This window comes from Pezoporus wallicus, unplaced genomic scaffold (assembly GCF_028554395.1).
Source record: "Pezoporus wallicus isolate ANWC-B61680 ecotype Strahan unplaced genomic scaffold, APGP_CSIRO_Pwel_v1 contig_8143, whole genome shotgun sequence".
NCBI classification, from domain to species: domain Eukaryota; kingdom Metazoa; phylum Chordata; class Aves; order Psittaciformes; family Psittacidae; genus Pezoporus; species Pezoporus wallicus.
Genome location: NW_026636259.1, coordinates 884139 through 902382, shown reverse-complemented (window position 1 = coordinate 902382; position 18244 = coordinate 884139). Strand labels below are relative to the sequence as shown.

Sequence of the window (18244 nt, the reverse complement as noted above, 5' to 3'; positions counted from 1 at the left end):
AGTGGTTGGGAGCACAAACCCCCTGGGTAAGTGGCCTTGAGCCCAATGTGAAGCTGTGAACCTGCCCAGCCATCCTCACTGGGAACACTCTGCTCTGTACAGTGAACTTGAAACCTCTGGTCAAAGCCTCTGCATCCAATGCACTCTGTTCCAGACTTTTATCTTGGAAAAGACCATTAAGATCACAGAGTCCAAGACTGTTCAGTGTGGAACAATCCTTTAACCACATCTGCTGCTCCTTATAACCTCAGCTTCAGCCGGGGCTAAATGAGATAAAACCTTTGATACAGCCAAATGAATGGCCTGGGGTTTGTGATGAGGACCGGGGATTGCAGGACACCCGCGTGGCTGTGAAGTGATCGGCCAAGTGATGGGCACAGACCACAGCATCTTCCTCAAGACTGAGGTTCAGTGTTACACCATGTTCTCGCTGGTACTTGCGGTGCGTTAGCGCGGTTCTGAAGAGGAAACCAACACATGTTCTTCTTTAATCTTTATTGATTTTTGTTGTTTTACAAGTATAGAATCTCATTTAGATCAGCTACCTCAGCATCCAGCAATCTGCTTTTCCTCCTTCAGAGATGCAACAGAGGACACGAGCGTCTTGGCGAGGAACAGGCTTGCCTTGCTCTCCCCATGGGCCTGTCAGTGCTTCAATGAAACAGGCGGCGGCTCTGCCATGGGGAGGCTTCTCCCCCACTGGGGTTGGAATCATTCTCCTCGCACACAGGACAAGGCAAAGCCTTCTCCATGAAGCCATCCTTGCCCGGGAGGGTGAGCGGGTCGCCGTTCTGCGCAGAGCAGCTCTAGAATGCAGCATAACCTTGAGGACGTGGTGATGTAGAAATGGGCTAAGGCAGGTCACGACCGTGCTTAGGGCTCAGTAATCAAGAGGATTTGCCTAATTCCGGTTTCCTGGCAGGTTGCTGTTGGATGACAAGGCCCAGCCCCTTCGGAAGGTGGCCATGCACACAGAGTCCCCTGACCATCTCTCTGGCTGTCCAGTGCGGGCAGGGTCAACCTCTCACTCTGTCTTGAGCCACGTTTGGACCAGATCTCTGCTTACTTCCCACCCAACAAAGAACGCCAGCGGTTTTCAGTAGTGTATCCCAGGACTATTGCCCTGGCATGGAAGGAGTGAAGAAGGATCGGGTATTATTTGCTCTGGATCGTTGGAGTTTTGTGGCTGACAAGGACTGACCTCACTCTTTTTATACTTTTATTGGTTTTTTGGTTTGTTTTTTTTTTTACTTTTAATACAGATTAAGAGCTAACTAAAGATCTCAAACACTACATACTGAGAGTCACTACGGGTGGTAAAGAAAACACCAGCACTAGCACCACAGCACCTGCCTCCCTCTTGGAAGAACCCACCACCGCAGGGCAGGACCTCGCTCCTCCCATGCTAGTGCTGCTCCCAAGCCTTTATAGGGATCTGCAAGGAAGCAAATAAGCTATAAATGAAATATCCAGGCTACCGCATCCCAGAGCACGCTTTGTTCATCAACTCTGCCAAATGCCTTTCTGGTCTTTCCTCCTAGGATACTCATAAACTGGCTAAAAAAAGGGGGGAGGCTTTATGGAAGGAATAAACTTATAAGGAGACCTCATTCTAAATCAGAGAAACGGGGGTGGGGGGAATCCCTGTAGAGAGAAATGCTTTGAAGGGGATCGTTGGCCTTGCAGGTTAGTGAGGTGAGAATTAGTTGAGGTTCTGCTGTATGGTAAAGAACCCCAGTTGGCTGTAGAAGGAGAAGGGAATGTCCCCAGTCTGGTTGACTCAGAACAGCGCGTCCCTTCTGTTGTGCTCCCCGTCTGCAGTCCCATTAAATCCCCCAGTAAGGCATCAGGGGTCTCCTCTCTCTCTCATAAACGTCTGGGATGATGCCATAGGGTGTCTGTACCATTTTAACCGTCGTCTTCCCAAAGAGCTTCCTCTCGTAGTCTATCAGTTGCCTCCAGAAGCCCACGTTGGGGCGTATAACGGGGCGCCTGGACTTGACCCAGTTGTATGCCTCAAAGAGGGACACCTTGTGGTACTTCATCAGGTAGGCGATGCAGAGGGTGGCCGACCTGCTCACGCCGGCGGCGCAATGGACTAAGGTGGCCCCGTGCTTCCGCGCCACGCTGTTGATCTTGTCGGCGACGCTGTCGAAGTAGAGGGAGATGGGAGCGTTGGGCATGTCAGCCAAAGGCACTTTCACGTATTCAAACTGGGGCCAGTTGAAGTTGGGAATCTCGATGGTGGCATTGATGATGCAGGTGATTCCCCGTGAGAGGAGCAGGTGCCGGTTGGAAGCGACGCTGCCCCGGCTCAGGTACAGCGAGGGGGTGATTTGGGCAATGCCCCCCAGGGCACCTTCAGAAAGCATTCGTGGAGCCATCAGAGTTCTCGGTAAGGAGTTGTGGCTTCTGGAGGTCATGGAGGAGCTTGGCACTCACGCTTCCATTATGGGAAGAGATCCAACGGGATCTTCAGCCAAGGGGAAGGATTGTCTGGCTTGATGGTGCAAGGACAGCAAGGGTCACTGCAAAACACAAGCAAGGCCACATGAGCTGATGGAGGAGACCAGGTCTGGGCATGGAAAGGGAAAACCCAGCTCGCCCTGCTGGGGCCTGGCAGAGCTCTTTGGGAGAAGTGGTGTTGGTCTGCACCCAGCTCATTACCAAGGGGCCCCCGGGCACTGCCTGGACAGATCCTCACCAAAACCTCTTCCAGCCTAATTAGCTCCAATTACTCGTCAAGGGTTTAGGCAGGTCCCTGTGGGCCAGGCCAGCACAGGTTAGCACGCGGGAGATTACCTCTGCCTGCGCCATGCTCAGAACCAGCAACTCCCCAACTGGCCCCAGTCCAAAGGGATGGTGAGAACCTGCTGCAGATGCCAGCAGCTCCGACAACCCTGCCCTCGCCCAGTGCCACCCTGCTCCCTTCTGAGGGGCAGGATTGGCCCCGCCAAAGTACACAGGCAGCAGAGAGCTGCTGGGTGGAAGGGCCGTGACTCACGTCCATCCGCATCAGTCAGCGGCTCTCGGCTGGGCCGGGAAGTGTGGAAAGAGTGACCTGGTTCTGTCAGGAGCCGTGAGGAAAGCCGAAGCACAGGCTGGGACACGGGAGGCTCTTCTCCTCTGCTCTGATGACTGAGTAATGCTTTGGAGACAGCCTCGCTCTGCAGAGGCTTGGGCTTGCCTGCATGAGCCACGCATCCCTGGCTGGGGCACCCAGGAAGGAGCCTCACTTCATTTCCCCCTCTTCCTTTAGGACTTCTTGGAGAAGGGGATGAGCCCTGCAGCATCAATATGCCCAGTCCCTTTTAGCTCTGTGTTCTCCCAGGCCATGGGAAGGCTCTGGTCAGTGCATGCTGGGGAGTCCCTGCTCTGCCCAGGTACATCTGAGCCCAGCAAAGCATCACTGGGCACCACACGGAGGGGACCTGGGGACCACTTTGTCCCTTCAGCCATTAACTGTGGGTCAGAGGGTCCTCAAAGGGCTGAGAGACCCCTCCTGCAGCCCTGACACGACAGCACAGCCCTGCCTGCATCCCGTGCTCCAGGAAGCAGCGGCAGGTCTCAGCAGCGGCTTGTAAAGCTGCCAGGGGATTTTTGGCACGGCTTTGTGGTACGGGAACTTACTGAGCATAACACGGGCTCCTCTGTGCCTGATCCCTGCTGGCACCTCCTTGAGCAGCCCCTGAACCACGGGCCCAAAGCGCTGGTGCTGCACTTTGAGTTCCTGCCCCAACAAGGGGAGTGCTGGTGCAGGGGGGAGCACTCAGCTTCCCCTGCAGGCACCCCAGTGCAGCGCCCAGCGGGAGCAGCAGGGAAAGGCACGTTCTCCCAAAGGAATAAAGTCCTTTGAGCAGGGGGAATCAAGCAGCTGTTACTGGTAACACAAAGGATTTGGGCACTTACCCTTGGTAAGGAAGCGTCCTGCTCCAGATCACCAACGGGCTCACGGGTGTGATGGGCTGCTGAAGGGGGGATGTCTCACAGACCACGTCCAACGCTCAGCTGGGGAGAGAGGAGAGTTCACGGGGTTTACTGGGATCTGTGCTGGACCCAGACTCGATCCCAAGCAGCCCCTCTGCTGAGGTATGGTTAACGCCCAGTCTGGGTGCTTGTCCAAGAACTGGGAGCAGCATTAAAGTCACTCAGTGGAGCCTGAGCTGGCACAGAAGTCGTGGCTCAAACATAATAGTTTAAGTAATTAATTTGCTCCCCAAATGGGGATTTTAATGGCTCACCTCCCCTGAGGATGGCTGGGAAGAGTTAGCAGAGGGTGACTGCTGGAGCTCCTCATCCTGCTCACAGCCAAGGGCCTCTGGTGCAGGGCAGAGCATCCCAGGACTCACCTGCCCTATATCTGTGGGGCTGCAGCCACTCCCCACAGGCACCCAGGGCGCTCCTCGGGGCGCTTTGGGAAGGGCTTCGGCTGCTTTCCATAAAGTGGTTCCTGTTTGCAGGCACCAACTGAGCCGGGCATTTGCATGTGACAGGCTGGGGCTCGCTCAGCAAACCGGGGTGCACTGAGCACCCCCGGGACAGCACCACACGGTCAGTGATGAGCAGCTTCCTGCTGTGGGACACGCTGCTCCATTGGGAAGAGCAGAGCATGCCAGGGGGGTGTCCATCTGCCCCAGCTCTGCTTCCTGCCACCAGCAGAAGGGGAATGGGATGGATCTGGGGCCAGGCGGGTGCCCGTAGTCCTGTGTCACAGTCACACACCTCACATTAGACCATGTCCAACCTGGCCTTGAACACTGCCAGGGATGGAGCATTTACCATGTCTCTGGAGTTCCCTGTGGCTCCAAGGGGCTGACACTGGGCAGCAGGAACCAGAACAGAAAGAGTTAATGTTCTGGAGCAGAGATCCTTATATAAGCAAGAGATGAGGCTGCTGCTGCCCAGCAGGAGCAGATGCAGGGGGAAAGATGCTCTGGAGAGGGGCAGGCCCCGCATCCCTTCCCGTGTCCCACAGCAGGAGCCGGCTGGGATGCCATCGGCTGCCACGCGCTGTCGGACGCATGTGACAGAGCCCGGTGCCCACACGAACCGGGCTGAGCAGCTCCTGGCTTGCGGGAGCCTGGAAATGGGAAGGAGCCTCCTGTGCCATCAGCAGAGGCTGCTGCAGATCAGGAGCCTCCAGCAGGCTTGTGGGTGTGAGCCTCCAGCTACCCCTGTAGCTGCCCCGTCTCCCACCGCTCCTGCCTGGCCCCAGGGCAGGGGCTGCCTGAATCCTGTCCTGCTCCCATCAAGCTCCCTTTGCCTTTCCCAACGCGCCCTCTGATACAGCCGCTTGGCACCATCTCGTGTCACACAAACCCCACAGCTCCCTGGCCTGAGTTTCTGAGCGGCTCCATCCCAAAGGGATGGATGTGGTGGTGGGCTCCTGCAAAGGCTTTCATTCCCAGAGGATGCAGCCCTTGGGTAAAGAGTGGCTGGTGCTGGGCTGGTCTCAACCAGGTGCTGCTGCTCCTGGCCTCGTTTGCAGAGCTGATTCCAGTGAATGGGATCATTCATCTCGGAGCACTCAGCAAATCCCTCCCTAGGCTCTGCCCTGGTCTTCCTCAAGCACAGGGACCATGGTGCTGGGTGCAGGGGGTCACTGTTGGCACGGGGCTGGGAGCAGGGCAGCCTCCTCCCTCCCCAGCAGATTGGTGGCTTCTGCCATGTGCCTCATCTGGATAATGAGGGGTGGGGGAACCAAGTGGGTAATGACAGGCTCTGGTTCTTAAAGCCTCCAGGTCCTCTCCACACAGCTCCTGGCCAGCACCCTCCATGGCTGGGACCTCATCCGGCACCCACCGGCTCTCCACTGCTCAGGTAAGTCCAGCTGGCTCCTATGGGGCACTGTGGGTCCCTGCTGTACCTCCAGGTTTTGCTTTGGGTGGTTCACCTGTGGCCAGGCCCATAGGGCGATGGGGCAATGGTTGCTCCCATGGGAGGCTGGTAGTGTGTGATCCTGGTCTGTATCCCACCTGCGCTGGATTTCCTGCCATCAGAGTGCCTCCAAAGCATTACCAGGATGCTGCTGGGATGGGTTGTGGATCCAGTGGTCTCCATTGCCCCAAAGGGGTTGCTGCAGGCAGTGCTCGTGGCTCTGTTCTTCCAGGTCTTGCTGAACTGGAGGTTTGGTTCTCTTGCTTTTGTTCCCTGGAATGCATCCTGCTGACAAAGGCTGAAATTCCCACAGGAAAGCAGTCCTGGTTCCAGGACCTCCTGAGGAAGGCTTGAAAGCACCTCTGAAAGCTTAAAAGACAGAGGCAAACAGGCAGATGTTAGTTAAACACACTGTGATCTCTGGGGCAGGAGGGGAGAGCCTTGTTTGCTGGTCTCTAGACAATGAGTTGGCAAATCTGAGCTTCTGCTCGCTTGTTCTGGTGCTGCTGGATGGTTCCTTGGATGCTTTGGGGGGATTTTCCCTTTTCTGAGGGCTCTGGCTTGCGTGCAGAGGCTGCGGCTTGGTTCTGAGAGACTCAGAGTTAAGACTTGCAGCTTGTGTTGGATTCTGTGTCAGCAACGTGGCGCTGTGGCTGTACCTGGCAGAGGTGGGAGCATCCTCAGGCCCTTCTCCCCCTGGGCCATGTGGGATTGTGCAGCTGTGTGACTCGATGGCTGGGGGGGGGGGTGCTCAGCTGGTCCCGCTCTGGCTTTGCTGCAGAGGCACTGGTTGTGTTCCCAGAGCATCATGCGGGGCTCGAGGCAGGTCTGTGGGCTGGGGGGGTGACCGGGTCCTTGCTGAAGCAAGAGGAGAAGCATGACAAACGCTCCCTAACGCTGCAGTGAAGAGGAGAGTCAATACTGCAGGTGCTGGAGGAACGAGCTCAGGGCTCTCCTGGCCAGGCTGAAGCCATTTGCTGCTCAGAAGTGGTTGTGGAGAGCAGCACTGAACGCATCTCAGCAGAGAGCACAAACCGCAGCCATCCTCAGGGTCAGGGCCTGCTTGTGCTGAGTCCGGGGGAGCTCGAGGTGGGCCCGAGGCCAGTGGCTGCCTGCTTATCCTGGGTATCACTTACACCCTTATCCAGCAGTCACCTGGCAGAGCCGAGGGGAGGATGTGTGGGAACTGCTGGTTCTTGTGCTCCTCTTCCCATCCATTTGCTGTGCTGGGTCTTTGCTTCCTGCCTTTGGCTGTTGTGGATGTGCTCCCAAAGCTGTCACAGCCTCCTCTTGGGAACATGGTTCAGAACCATCAGCACACGAGGGATGGGTGGCTTGGATTTGAACTGGGAAGCAGGAGGGCAGAGACTGAGGCTGATGGAGGATGCCTGGGCTGAGCCCTCATCGATTCCTGCTCGCAGCCTGCGTTATCCTCCCAGGCGAGCCCAGGCTGGAAGCTGTCGGGTGTTAAATCCAGGTAACAGCCTGGGTACCCAAAGCTGTGAGCAGGCCTGTGCAGCACCCAGCAGGACCCCGTGCTTGCAGCCACACACCGGTAACTTCACAAGGGTTTCAGGCACAGGTCCTGGACTTACCCTTGCTCAACAGCCCCACATCAAACACATTTACTCCATGAGCACAGCCTTGTGCCAAGGTGCAGCTCTGCCTCCTCCACACAGCCGGAATTCGGGCTGCTCCCATGACCTGAGCCAGCTCTCAGGGCTGATGATTCCCAATCAGCCTGTCCCAGCCTGCTGTGATGCTGCCTTTGGAGGGGTGACAGCAGCATCGCAGCCCACCTCCCTTCCATGGGCACCAACAGTGTGCCCTTGCTCTTGCAGCTCCTGCTGCAGGCACATTACCCCACGGTCTGTGAGCAGATTAATGCACTGAGGAAGCCTATGAGGGGTTAACCAGCGACTGTAAACCCCATGGGTAGCATTGCAAGCATTCACAGACCATCAGGGCATACGTTATAGTTGGAACTTGTAAAACACACGTTGGGCTGAGCTCCTAAACGTCTGGCAGCGCTCTGGATCCCTCCCTGCTCTGCCAGCCAAAGCCTGGCTCCTGATTTCCTATTCTCCCAGCCCCAAAGGAGCTGGAAAAACGGGTGGTGAGGTTTTGGGTAGGATCCATCCGAGGATGCTCCTCGGCTCTCCCATGTGCAGGGGAGGCAGCTCCCGCAGAGCCTGCCCACGGGCACGCTGCACGTGCCCTGCTCCCTGCCACGCAGCCGCCTCTTCCTCGCTGCTGTGGGGTTGTGGATTGGGATCGGGATCAGGCAGAGCTGCTTCCTCTCTGCTGCACAGCTGGGTCCTGCCGGCAAAGCCGCTGCCGTAGGGATGGCTCCCGGCTGGCGTGCGGGAGATGGGAATAATCCAGAGCACGTTGGTCCTTGTACGTGATGCATGTTGTATCCTGTATGTGATACAGCTGGGGACAAGCTTCCCTCTGCAACAGGGTTTTAGGCAGGAGAAACAAACCATCTTTCTTGTTAAAGCAGCGTCTGTTATACGGGAGCTGCTGGCTCCAGCGTGCCTGGGGGGAGCAGTGGGAGCACAGGGCTCCCAGTACAAGCCTGTAGCGTGGCCATCTGTATCGTACTTAAACCCTCTGAAACACCCTTTACAAACCAGACCCAAGCCTTGAGGGGGCATGAACAGGATTCCACAGTTGTGTGCAGCATCGGTTCTGGGCTCAGCTGGACACCAAGGGCTGGTTTCAAACCCTGAGTGGAGACAGGGGCTGTTCAATGCAGCTTATTTGGGTGCCAGCGTATGGCACCTGGCTTGCAGGTGGGTTAGAAAAGCTCCTCTGCTCCATCCCCTGCTCCCTGTGTCCATGCGTGACAAAGGGGACACAGAGCAAGCTGCTCTAGTGGAAGGTGTCCCTGCCCCTGGCAGGGGTTGGAACTGGGTGAGCTTTAAGGCCCCTTCCAGCCCACAGCATTCCATGAATCTATGTTCCAAATGCAGCCCCACTTCCCAGGAGGGGTCTCCAGTAAACCTGACTGTGACAGCTCCCGCTGGAGGAATCCCCTGTGGATTCCAGGTAGCAGCTCGTCACAGGCCAGTCAAAGCAGGAATCAAGAGCTAGAAGGAGGGCAGCAGGAAAGCAGATGGAAATGGACTGGTCGTAAGGAATGAGGTCACCTCTGAGCACATCCATGGGGTTGCTTTGGGTAACAGGAAGAGAGGCCAATTTTCATCCATTAGAAATCAAGTTTACGTGTGGCAGCAAACACTCCCTGTGCCAGCAGCACGAGCGCTGGGATTCCTGCTGCTGGGATTCCATAAGCTGCTGCTGAGCCTCCCAACGGGGAGGGACCCTCCGTGCTGCAGGTGGGATGGGGATAAAGGGGAATATTAAGTCTCCTGAGCCCAGGAACCCCAGTGCAGCACAGGGCAGGGATGAGCGGCGGCACTTGTTGAGCTTCCTGCTGGGAAACTAAAACCTGCCTCGTTGTTACTAAAGGCTCACTATATTGTTCTCACTATCTATAACTATTATTACCATGATCGATCACTCTATAGATTTAAGTGGGGGAGCAGCTGTGTGAGACCAGCCCGAGCTGCAGTGCTGGTGCTGGGGAGTGCTGGGCACTGGGGCAGCCTCTGCCAGCCCTGTGCTGCTCAAGGACAGTGGGCAGCGCATTTGCCTTCCCGTTTAAAGCTTCCTACCCAGGGAGCTGGAGCTGCTGTTGAGGGATTCCTCAGCTGTTTCCCAATGGCAGAGCCTTATCTGCTGGCTGTTTGCATTCCTGAGCACTGTGGTTGCTCAGTGGGCTGTTTCCTGAGCGATAAATCAGTGTGTGTGTGGTAAGGGCTGCGTACCTGGAGAGGAAAGGGACTGAGAGAAGCTCCTGTACCCGATTTGAGGCATTCCAGGGAAAGCCACCCCATAAGGAAGGTCCTGCAGTGGTAGCAGGGAACTCCTGGCTCTCCTGGGGAGCGGGAGTGAAGCTGCTCCTGGTACCTGCTGCCTTTCCCAGGTGCCTTTTCCCTTCTCCTCATTCCCGACTTCTGCCCGGGCACCCCGATGTGCCCCATGGCCGCTTCCCTGGGATACAGCCGGTACCGACCCAAAGCAGAGATCCGCTTGAGACTTCCCATGCAGGCTCCTGCATTTCCTTCCTCCCTCCTGCAGTGCCTGATGGTGTAGGCAGGTTCTTCCCTCCACCCCGTACATTTCTAACACCAGATCAGCACGAGCCCTCTGCCTTTCCAGCTCCGAGATTCCAGCTGGAATCAGGTATTGAATTAAGCCATGCAAATTCCAGTATTACCCTGACCAACGAGGAAGCGGCACCAGAGCCTGGAGCAGACCCAGCAGCGCACAGCAAGGGCTTGGATGAAATCCATGGGATTTCTCCTTTGTTCCCGCAGGAAGGATGGGATGTGCCTGCCCCGTCCAGGGCCCTTGGTGGCAGAAAGGACAGGCAGAGCTGCAGGCTCACACCTTGTAGGCGTGAACCGACTGAAACCTGCTGCATTAGTGCTCCCCTCCTGCCTCAGCCAAGCCGTGGGAATGGTGCGAGCTTCCCAAACTGGGGACTCCTGTTACCCATTGCCTGGATAGCTGGGGTGTTATAGATCCCATCCTCACCTCCAGGAACAGGGATGGAGAGGCCCTGCGGGAGGAATCTGCCCCCTGCCCGAGCAGGGACAGCCGATCCCGTGTACCGTAAGGGAAAACAGTGTTTTGTCAGCGCTAACCCAGCCACCATTCCTGTGGTGATGGCATTTAGGGATAAACTGACCCTGCAACCCGATATTAGGACGTCTGTCAATACCGGGCGCTCCGGCACACACACCTCATCGCCTGCCCGGCCCAACAGGTCACAACCCTTCCCCATCTCCCCACGGCCAAACGCCACTCATTGACTCCGGCCGGACTCCGGAGCTGAGTCAAGGCCCGCGCACGCAACCGGTCTGGTTTGGAGGCCGGCGAGCCGCAGGCACGCCATGGGGTTTGCCAGCACCGGGGTGCCTAGGGCACCCCATGGGCTCCCATCCCGATGGGCAGGAGCCAGGCAAGCACTGCCCGCGGTGGGGGGGGTGATGCTGGCTTCCACCCCAACCTCTGCGCCGATCGGGAGTGAGTCCGGCTGGGCTTTACCCATCCCCAAACAGGCTCCTGCCTTGTCCTGCCCCTTTTGGGGCACCTCTTGGCACTGCCGCCTCGGTGCTCCGCAGCATCCCAGCACCGCGGCACCATCCCTGGGCACACGGGACCATCCCAGCCCGGCGATGGGCACAGCCAGCTCCCAAACCATTGGGTCCCCATCCAGCCCCAATGCCCCAGCGGGGCTCTAAGCCTCAGGACCGCGCTCTGATGATGGTGGGCGGGGGGGATCTCCTCGCATCCCAACGGGACGGGTAAAGGGGGGGGACCACCGGCTCAGACCCGAGGCGCCGGGGGAGGCCGGCGGTCTCCATGGGGACACGGCGCTGGAGGCAGGGAGCGCGGGGCGAGCTGTAAATAACGCAAGATCGGCGGCGAAAGGCGACAAACCGGTACCCCCCCCATCCCCGGTACCCCCCCCATCCCCGGTACCCCCCCATCCCCGGTACCCCCGCCGCCCCTCACCATGGCTCCGTGGCGGCTCCGTGGCGGCTCCGCGGCGGGCGGCGGCCGCGCAGCACTTTTATCGGGCGGCCGCCGGGCTCGGTCTCCGGCGCTGCCACCTGACCGCGGCGCTGCCGGGGCCGCCCTCCGCCCGCCGAGCGGCGGTTTCCAGGCTACGGCGGGGCCCGGCCCAGCCCGGCGCGGCCCCGGGGCGGAGGCAGCTGGCGCCCGGCCCAGCCTTAAAGGCGCCGCGGCCTCGCTGGGGTTCCCGCGGTCCCTGAGGGGATTTTGGGGGGGGGGGGGGGGGGGGGGTCCTGTGGGGACGCGATGGAGGCTCATGGGGATGGCGGTGGGTCAGGGAGGGGCACCGGGACATGGTGGGGTCCTGAGGGGATGTGGCGGTGTGAGGGGGCCCTGTGGGCATGGCGGTGTGTCAGTGAGGGGATATGAGGGGGCATGAGGGGCACCGTGGGCATGGGGACGTTGGGAGTCCCTGTGGGGACAAACAGGGGTCCCTGAGGGGATATGGAGGTGTGTCAGCGGGTCGGTGAGGGGCCATGAGGGGATGTGGCGGTGTGAGGGGTCCCTGTGGGGATGGCGGTGAGTCAGTGAGGGGACGTGAGGGGCACCGGGACATGGTGGGGTCCTGAGGGGATGTGGCGGTGTGTCAGTGTGGGGACGTGAGGGGCGCTGGGGACATGGGGACATGGTGGGGTCCTGAGGGGATGTGGCGGTGTGAGGGGGCCCTGTGGGGATGGCGGTGGGTCAGTGAGGGGATATGAGGGGCACTGGGGACATGGGGACATGGTGGGGTCCTGAGGGGATGTGGCGGTGTGAGGGGGCCCTGTGGGGATGGCGGTGGGTCAGTGAGTCAATGAGCAGCCATGAGGGTCCCTGAGGGAATATGGCGGTGTGTGTGGGGGGTCCCTGTGGGGACGCGATGGAGGCCCATGGGCATGGCGGTGAGTCAGTGAGTGAGGGGATGTGAGGGGCACTGTGGACACTGGGATGTTGGGAGTCCCTCTGGGGACAAATAGGGGTCTCTGAGGGGATATGGCGGTGTGTCAGTGTGTCAGTGAGGGGACATGGGGGTCCCTGAGGGGATGTGGCGGTGTAGGGGTGATCCCTGTGGGGACATGAAGGAGGCCCATGGGAATGGCGGTGTGTCAGTGTGTCAGTGAGGGGACATGGGGGTCCCTGAGGGGATGTGGCGGTGTAGGGGTGATCCCTGTGGGGACATGAAGGAGGCCCATGGGAATGGTGGTGTGTCAGTGTGTCAGTGAGGGGACATGGGGGTCCCTGAGGGGATGTGGCGGTGTAGGGGTGATCCCTGTGGGGCCATGAAGGAGGCCCATGGGGATGGCGGTGTGTCAGTGAGTCAGTGAGGGGCCATGAGGCGATGTGAAGGGCCCTGTGAACATGGGGACGTGGTGACGTCCCTGAGGAGATATGGCGGTGTAGGAGTGGTTCCTGTGGGGACATGAAGGAGGCCTATGGACACGGTGAGTCAATGAGGGGACATGGGGGTCCTTGTGGACATGGGGACATGGTGGGGTCCCTGGGGGTCCCCGTGGGGATGGTGATGTGTTAGTGAGTTAATGAGGGGACATGGGGGCCCTTGTGGACATGGGGTCCCTGTGGGGACAAATGGGGGTCCCTGTGAGGATGGCGATGTGTCAGTGTGTCAGTGAGGGGACATGGGGGTCCCTGAGGGGATGTGGTGCTGTGTGTGTGTCACTGTGGGGACAGGGACAAGTGCGGGTTCATGGAGGGACATGGATGGGGCTCTGCAGGGATGAGGATGTGGTGAAGTCACTGAAGGAACATGGCGGGGTCCCTGTGGGGTCATGAGGAGGTCGCAGTGAGGACATGATGGCGTGTGGGGATGCGGCCACATCCATGCTGGGGCACGGTGGGGTCCCTTGTTAGGGATGGGATGTGTCATGTCCCCATGGAGACCCTGCCAGTGTGTGTGTGGGGACGAGGTGGGCTCCCTTGGGATGTGCCAGAGTCCCTGTGGGGACGAGGTGGGTGCCCATGGGGTTGGGGACAGCCCTAGCAGAAGGACAAGCCAGGTCTCTGTGGGCTCGGGACATTACCAAGCGGCAGCCACTGCTCTCTCCTCCATGTGTCAGGAGCAGGGAAAAGGATGGAGCGTGGCTTGGGAATCCTGGCTCCCATGGGCACTGTGCTGGGTGGCCAAGGTGGTCCCTTGCTGGTGGCAGGGTGGGCCAGGATCCCCATGGAAGGGCAGGGGGATCCACATGGCTAATGGGATTCTTTGGCTTCGTTTGGAAACCACCTAACGTGGAAGGCTCTGCTCCCACCTCCATGGCAGGGCTGGCAGAGGCAGAGGAGGAGGAGGAGGGCAGCAGCCTCCGCTTTAACTCCCCAGCTGCTGGAGCGAAGCGTTCTCACCCTGGCTCCTTTTGGTTCAGTTTCTGGTGGTGTTGTCACACGTTCTGGACTGAAATAGCACTACATCCCTAATAGGAAGCTCCCCCAGCCCCAAGCCCTGTGGCTGGTGTCTCACTGGAGCAGGTTTCGTGACTCAGCAGCCCAGATGGAGCCATCCCTCACAGCCCTCAGCACCAAAGCTGTTTATTGCTCCAGAGGCTGTTTTTCCATGAGGCTTCCTAGCAGGCAGCGCGCTCTCCCTTCAAGCCCTGCCTCTCCAGCGCAGGCTCTCGTCACTCTGCGCGCGGAGGTGGGCGAGGAACAGAAATAGACAAATTAAGAAAGCCTCAAAAGGCCAGAAAATGGAAATGTGAAGGGGTTCGGCTCTGCCCCCGCCTCGCAGCAGCCTTGCTCTTCCTCTGCTGCCTCCCTGGAGCAGCAGCACCGTGGGGCAGAGGCAGAGCCGGGGTGATGCTGGGTTTATGGAGCGGCTCAGAGGCAGCAGAACCTTTGGGGTGTCACCTCAGGAGCTGGGGGCAAGGGACCGTGCCCTGGCTTGGGGGCTCTGAGCCATTGCACTGCACCCCCAGGGTGGTGTCAGCCACAGGCGGCATAGGGAGTGATGAGGATGGGGTTTGGGGTGCAGCCTTGGGGGTTCCCTCCCAAGCATCTCACCCCCTCATTTCCCCCTCCTTTGACTGTCATTAAGTGAGAAATAGGCTCTTGCACAGCCCCAGCTCACTCTGGGTCGTTCCGAACTCTACAGCTGCATGCAGATGTTTTAAGTGCTGGTGTAACTCGTGCTCTTAACCTTCATCTGGCCAGGACCTGTGTGTGATTCAGTGTGGGTGGGATGCTCTCCTAGGAGGCAGACATCACTTTTTGGACTAGTTACCCCCTTCCCGTAGGGACCTGTGCATCTCTGGAATGAGATACAAAGACTGTGTAGGGAGAAGATGCTTGAAGCAGGATGAGACCCCCTCAATTACCCATGTGGTGCCTTTGAGCACTGGAAGGGCTCTAACCCACCTCACCGCAGTCCAGCCTGGCAGATACACTCTGTGCTGGGGTGAGCGTGGCACAGCGTAGTCCAGGGCACGTTCCTGAAGGATGTGTCCAGCCTGCAGTCCATCAACTGCTCATTAGGGCTATTAGCTTAATCACACGGGTGTTTTCCTGCCATGCTGGGTGCTCACAGCCGCAGGGGCTCCGGGAGCTGAGTGGGGAGCAGGTGGCTGCTTGTGGCACAGCGCGCAGGGACCCGCTGCCATCCCTCCATCCACCCATCCATCCATCCTCTCCAGTTTCCATGGCTACGCCAGAGTTTACTCTTCCCCGCCTTCAGCCTCCCGCACAGGCATGATGCAAGGAAAGGTCCCTGTGTGATGCTGAGGGCTCAGGGACATGGGGCCTCCTGGGGTTTGGGAGCAACAACTGCATCCCAGGGTGGTCAAACACGGAGCAGCTGGCACTGACCATTCTGGCAGCACTTGTGTCCTAGGCAGATGGCACTTTGGAGAGCTGTGGCAAGGTTTTGGGGTGATGCCTTCTCCTCCTCACCTCCCTGACAACAGCAGGGACCCAGGGGGGAGGCAATAGAGGGGATAAATCTGGCCATGGAGCCATCAGTTGCCTCTGCTTCAGTGTGAGGTGACAGCATGGAACAGGGATCCCTGAGCAGGCGCCAGCTCAGGCTGTGGTTTGTTAATGGGGCAAAACAAACCCGGGGTTTTAGGTCACCATGTGTGATTAAAGTGGCTGAATGTGGGTCGCTGGAGGCTGCTCTGGGGATGTCACAGCACGACAGGGATTTTGATTGCTTCCCAGTGACACCGGGAGCAGAGCAGATGGGATGTCCCAGCCCCGTGATCCGTGGGCAGGGGGAGATTCCAGTTTAGGGCTCCTGGGATGCGGCTGGGCGCAGCTGGGTGTGTGGCCATTCCCAGATCCATGGGATGCTCTCATCCATGGGACTGTGAACGAAGGGGAAGTGTTTCCACAGCCCACGTGAGTTGAACCCAGCTGTGGGGAGCTGTGTGTGTGCCAGAGGCTTAGTCACTGCTGGGGCAGTCTTGTGCCTTGCCCAGGTATCCCTGCCTGCTCCTGGCTGTCCCATCACATGGGGCAAAACACCATCCCCTAAGGCCAGTATTCCCTCTGCTGTCCCACTGGATGGGCTGGGGTGCTCTTTCCTGCTTCACTGATGCCCATTGGGGTCCCACACAGTCCTGACCCAGTGCTGCTATGGTGTGCCAACACATGGCTGGGATGTATGTTCTGGCTTGTGGTTCCCTGTGGAAGGACAGTGGGATCTGTGGGGAGCATCCATGTGGGATGCAGGCACAGCAGGACAGGGGAGCTGCAGATACTTGTGTGCATGAGGCTGTATCTTTGCTCCTTGGCATTCTCCATCCATTCCAGTTGAAGGGAGCAGTATGGAAACCCATGTGTTTTTCCTGTGCCACTGTGTGTGCTTTCACCACCACCAAATCCATGCTGGCTTTTCCTGCAAGGTCACTGAACCAGTGTGTCGGAAGAGTGGGAGATCACTATGGGGCATCACTGAGTAGCCTGGATTTTTCCCTTCTTGGTGTCGCACCATTCCGCACACCAGCTCCGGTGTTCCTTTACCCACTGTTGCCGTGCCAGTGCCCTGGTGTCTGTCTCCAAAAGGAGGTTTAGGTTTCACGGGGCACATGGGATGGGAATTCGAGCAGGCACTGCAATGAGGGCTCCTCTTGCCTTCGTTACCAGCATTATCCACCCCAGTGCTGCTGTGGCAGCTCCAACCTCTCTGGCTGAGTCACACCAGGCCCTGTGCACTTGCTGCTGGTGTGACGGCAGTGAGAGACCCAAACCCAGCCCAGTGCTGCTGCTGCTGCTGCTAATGACAGCGAGTCACAGCCCTGGAGAGGGCTCATACCGTGCATTCCTCCTGCCATGGCTTATTAGTGACTAAGAGCTGGGATGGAGCCTCCCCGCAGCGTCCCAGCCCTGGCATCCTTAGTTCCGCAGGTACCTGTATGGGGACGTGAACCCAATCCAGCTGCCTGGCCACAGCCTTGTTCCATATTTAATCTTTCATGTTCACCTGAGTCTCTAATTAAGCCAACTCCAATCCCTAGCTGGGAGCCTGCAGTGAGCTAATGAGGTTTGGTGTTCCTGGAGCGCCGTGTGTGCGAGGCCCACACAGCAGCAGCACACCAAATCCAGCCTCCAGGCTGATGGTTTTTCCTTGTTTTCTCTTTGCTTGAGGCCTGTTGGCAGCAAAGTTCCTAAAAAAGGGGTGTGGGGGTGCCTTTTATATTTTCCCTTTTTTATAGCAAAGTCACGACTGGTTTGAGGTACCTAATTTGGTGCTTTGATTTGGTTGCTTTCTATTGGCAGCACATGTCCAGGATGTTCATGATGTCAGACAACATAGAAACCCCATGAGTTGCTTCCCAACCCACAGCCCAAGCACCCAGGCACTGCCTCAGCAGTGGGCAGGATCAGCCTCTGCCCTGCCCCTGCCATCCCGCCTGGCTGCCTCGTTATTCCAGCATCTTGGTTACGAATAAAGCCCCATGCCAAGGCAGTGAATGGGGCTCTGATTTCCCCGGGCTGCCGCACGAGGCTGGGTGCTGGGGCGAGGTGCGGGTTGTAAATAGAGCAGCATATCCATGGCAACCCCAACTTTCCATTATTGTTAATTACTTGCACAGTGCCAGAGCCGCGCATGGCGCTTCCCGGCGCGGATAAAGATAGATCCCCCTTTTGAAAGCCTCTCCAGATGACAGCAAGGAGACAGCGAGCTCCTGGGAGGCTGGAGCTGGCTCTGGCAGCAGCAATGGAGACATTTTGTGAGGAGTCGGAGAGGAGCCGGGATTTAAAGGAGGAGGGACTGGCTCGGGGCAGCTTTTGTCCCCAAATCCCACCTTCCCTGAGCCTCGGGAAGTGGTTTGGAGGGGCTGTAGCAGTGTGCACCCGGCTGGGAAGAGAGGGATGAGAATAAGGGGCTGTCCCGTGCCTTTCCTTTCCTGTGTGTTGAATGGTGCTCGTGGCAGCCTGGAGGGGAGGAAGCACCAGCAGCTTTTGTCACTGAAGGGGCAGGGAGTTGGTGGTGTTGGCTTGAGCCCTTGTGCGCTGCAGGAGCCTCCTGCAGAAAGCGGGCTCTGTTTGGAAACCAGCAGCACAGCTGAGCCCGCTCGGAGCCTCAGCTGCAGTGTTTGGGTCGTTCTGCTTGTCTCTTCATTGGGTTTTATTCAGCTTTAAGTGCTTTGAAAGCCCTTGAGTGAAGAGGTTCATGTCCTGCCTCCCTCTCCTGGCTTTTCAGCTTGGGTTTGGGCAGTTCAGTGCTTGGTCACACTCAGAGTCCTGCTGTGGTCCCTTTGGGACACAGCAACATCAGTAAGGTTTG

General features: G+C 58.4%; 1 protein-coding gene across 1 annotated transcript; it reads right to left on the bottom strand.

The window, feature by feature from the left end:
- Positions 1-1240: 1240 nt before the first annotated feature.
- Positions 1241-2539, bottom strand: DUSP14 (dual specificity phosphatase 14). The gene has a single exon (XM_057399516.1). It carries the CDS (start codon positions 2421-2423, stop codon positions 1827-1829), a length of 597 nt encoding a protein of 198 aa, XP_057255499.1. The 5' UTR covers positions 2424-2539; the 3' UTR covers positions 1241-1826.
- Between the last annotated feature and the right edge of the window lie 15705 nt (positions 2540-18244).

Coding starts and splice junctions, on each gene's coding strand:
- DUSP14 (XM_057399516.1), bottom strand. CDS start 2,423: ATGACCTCCAGAAGCCACAACTCCTTACCGAGAACTCTGATGGCTCCA.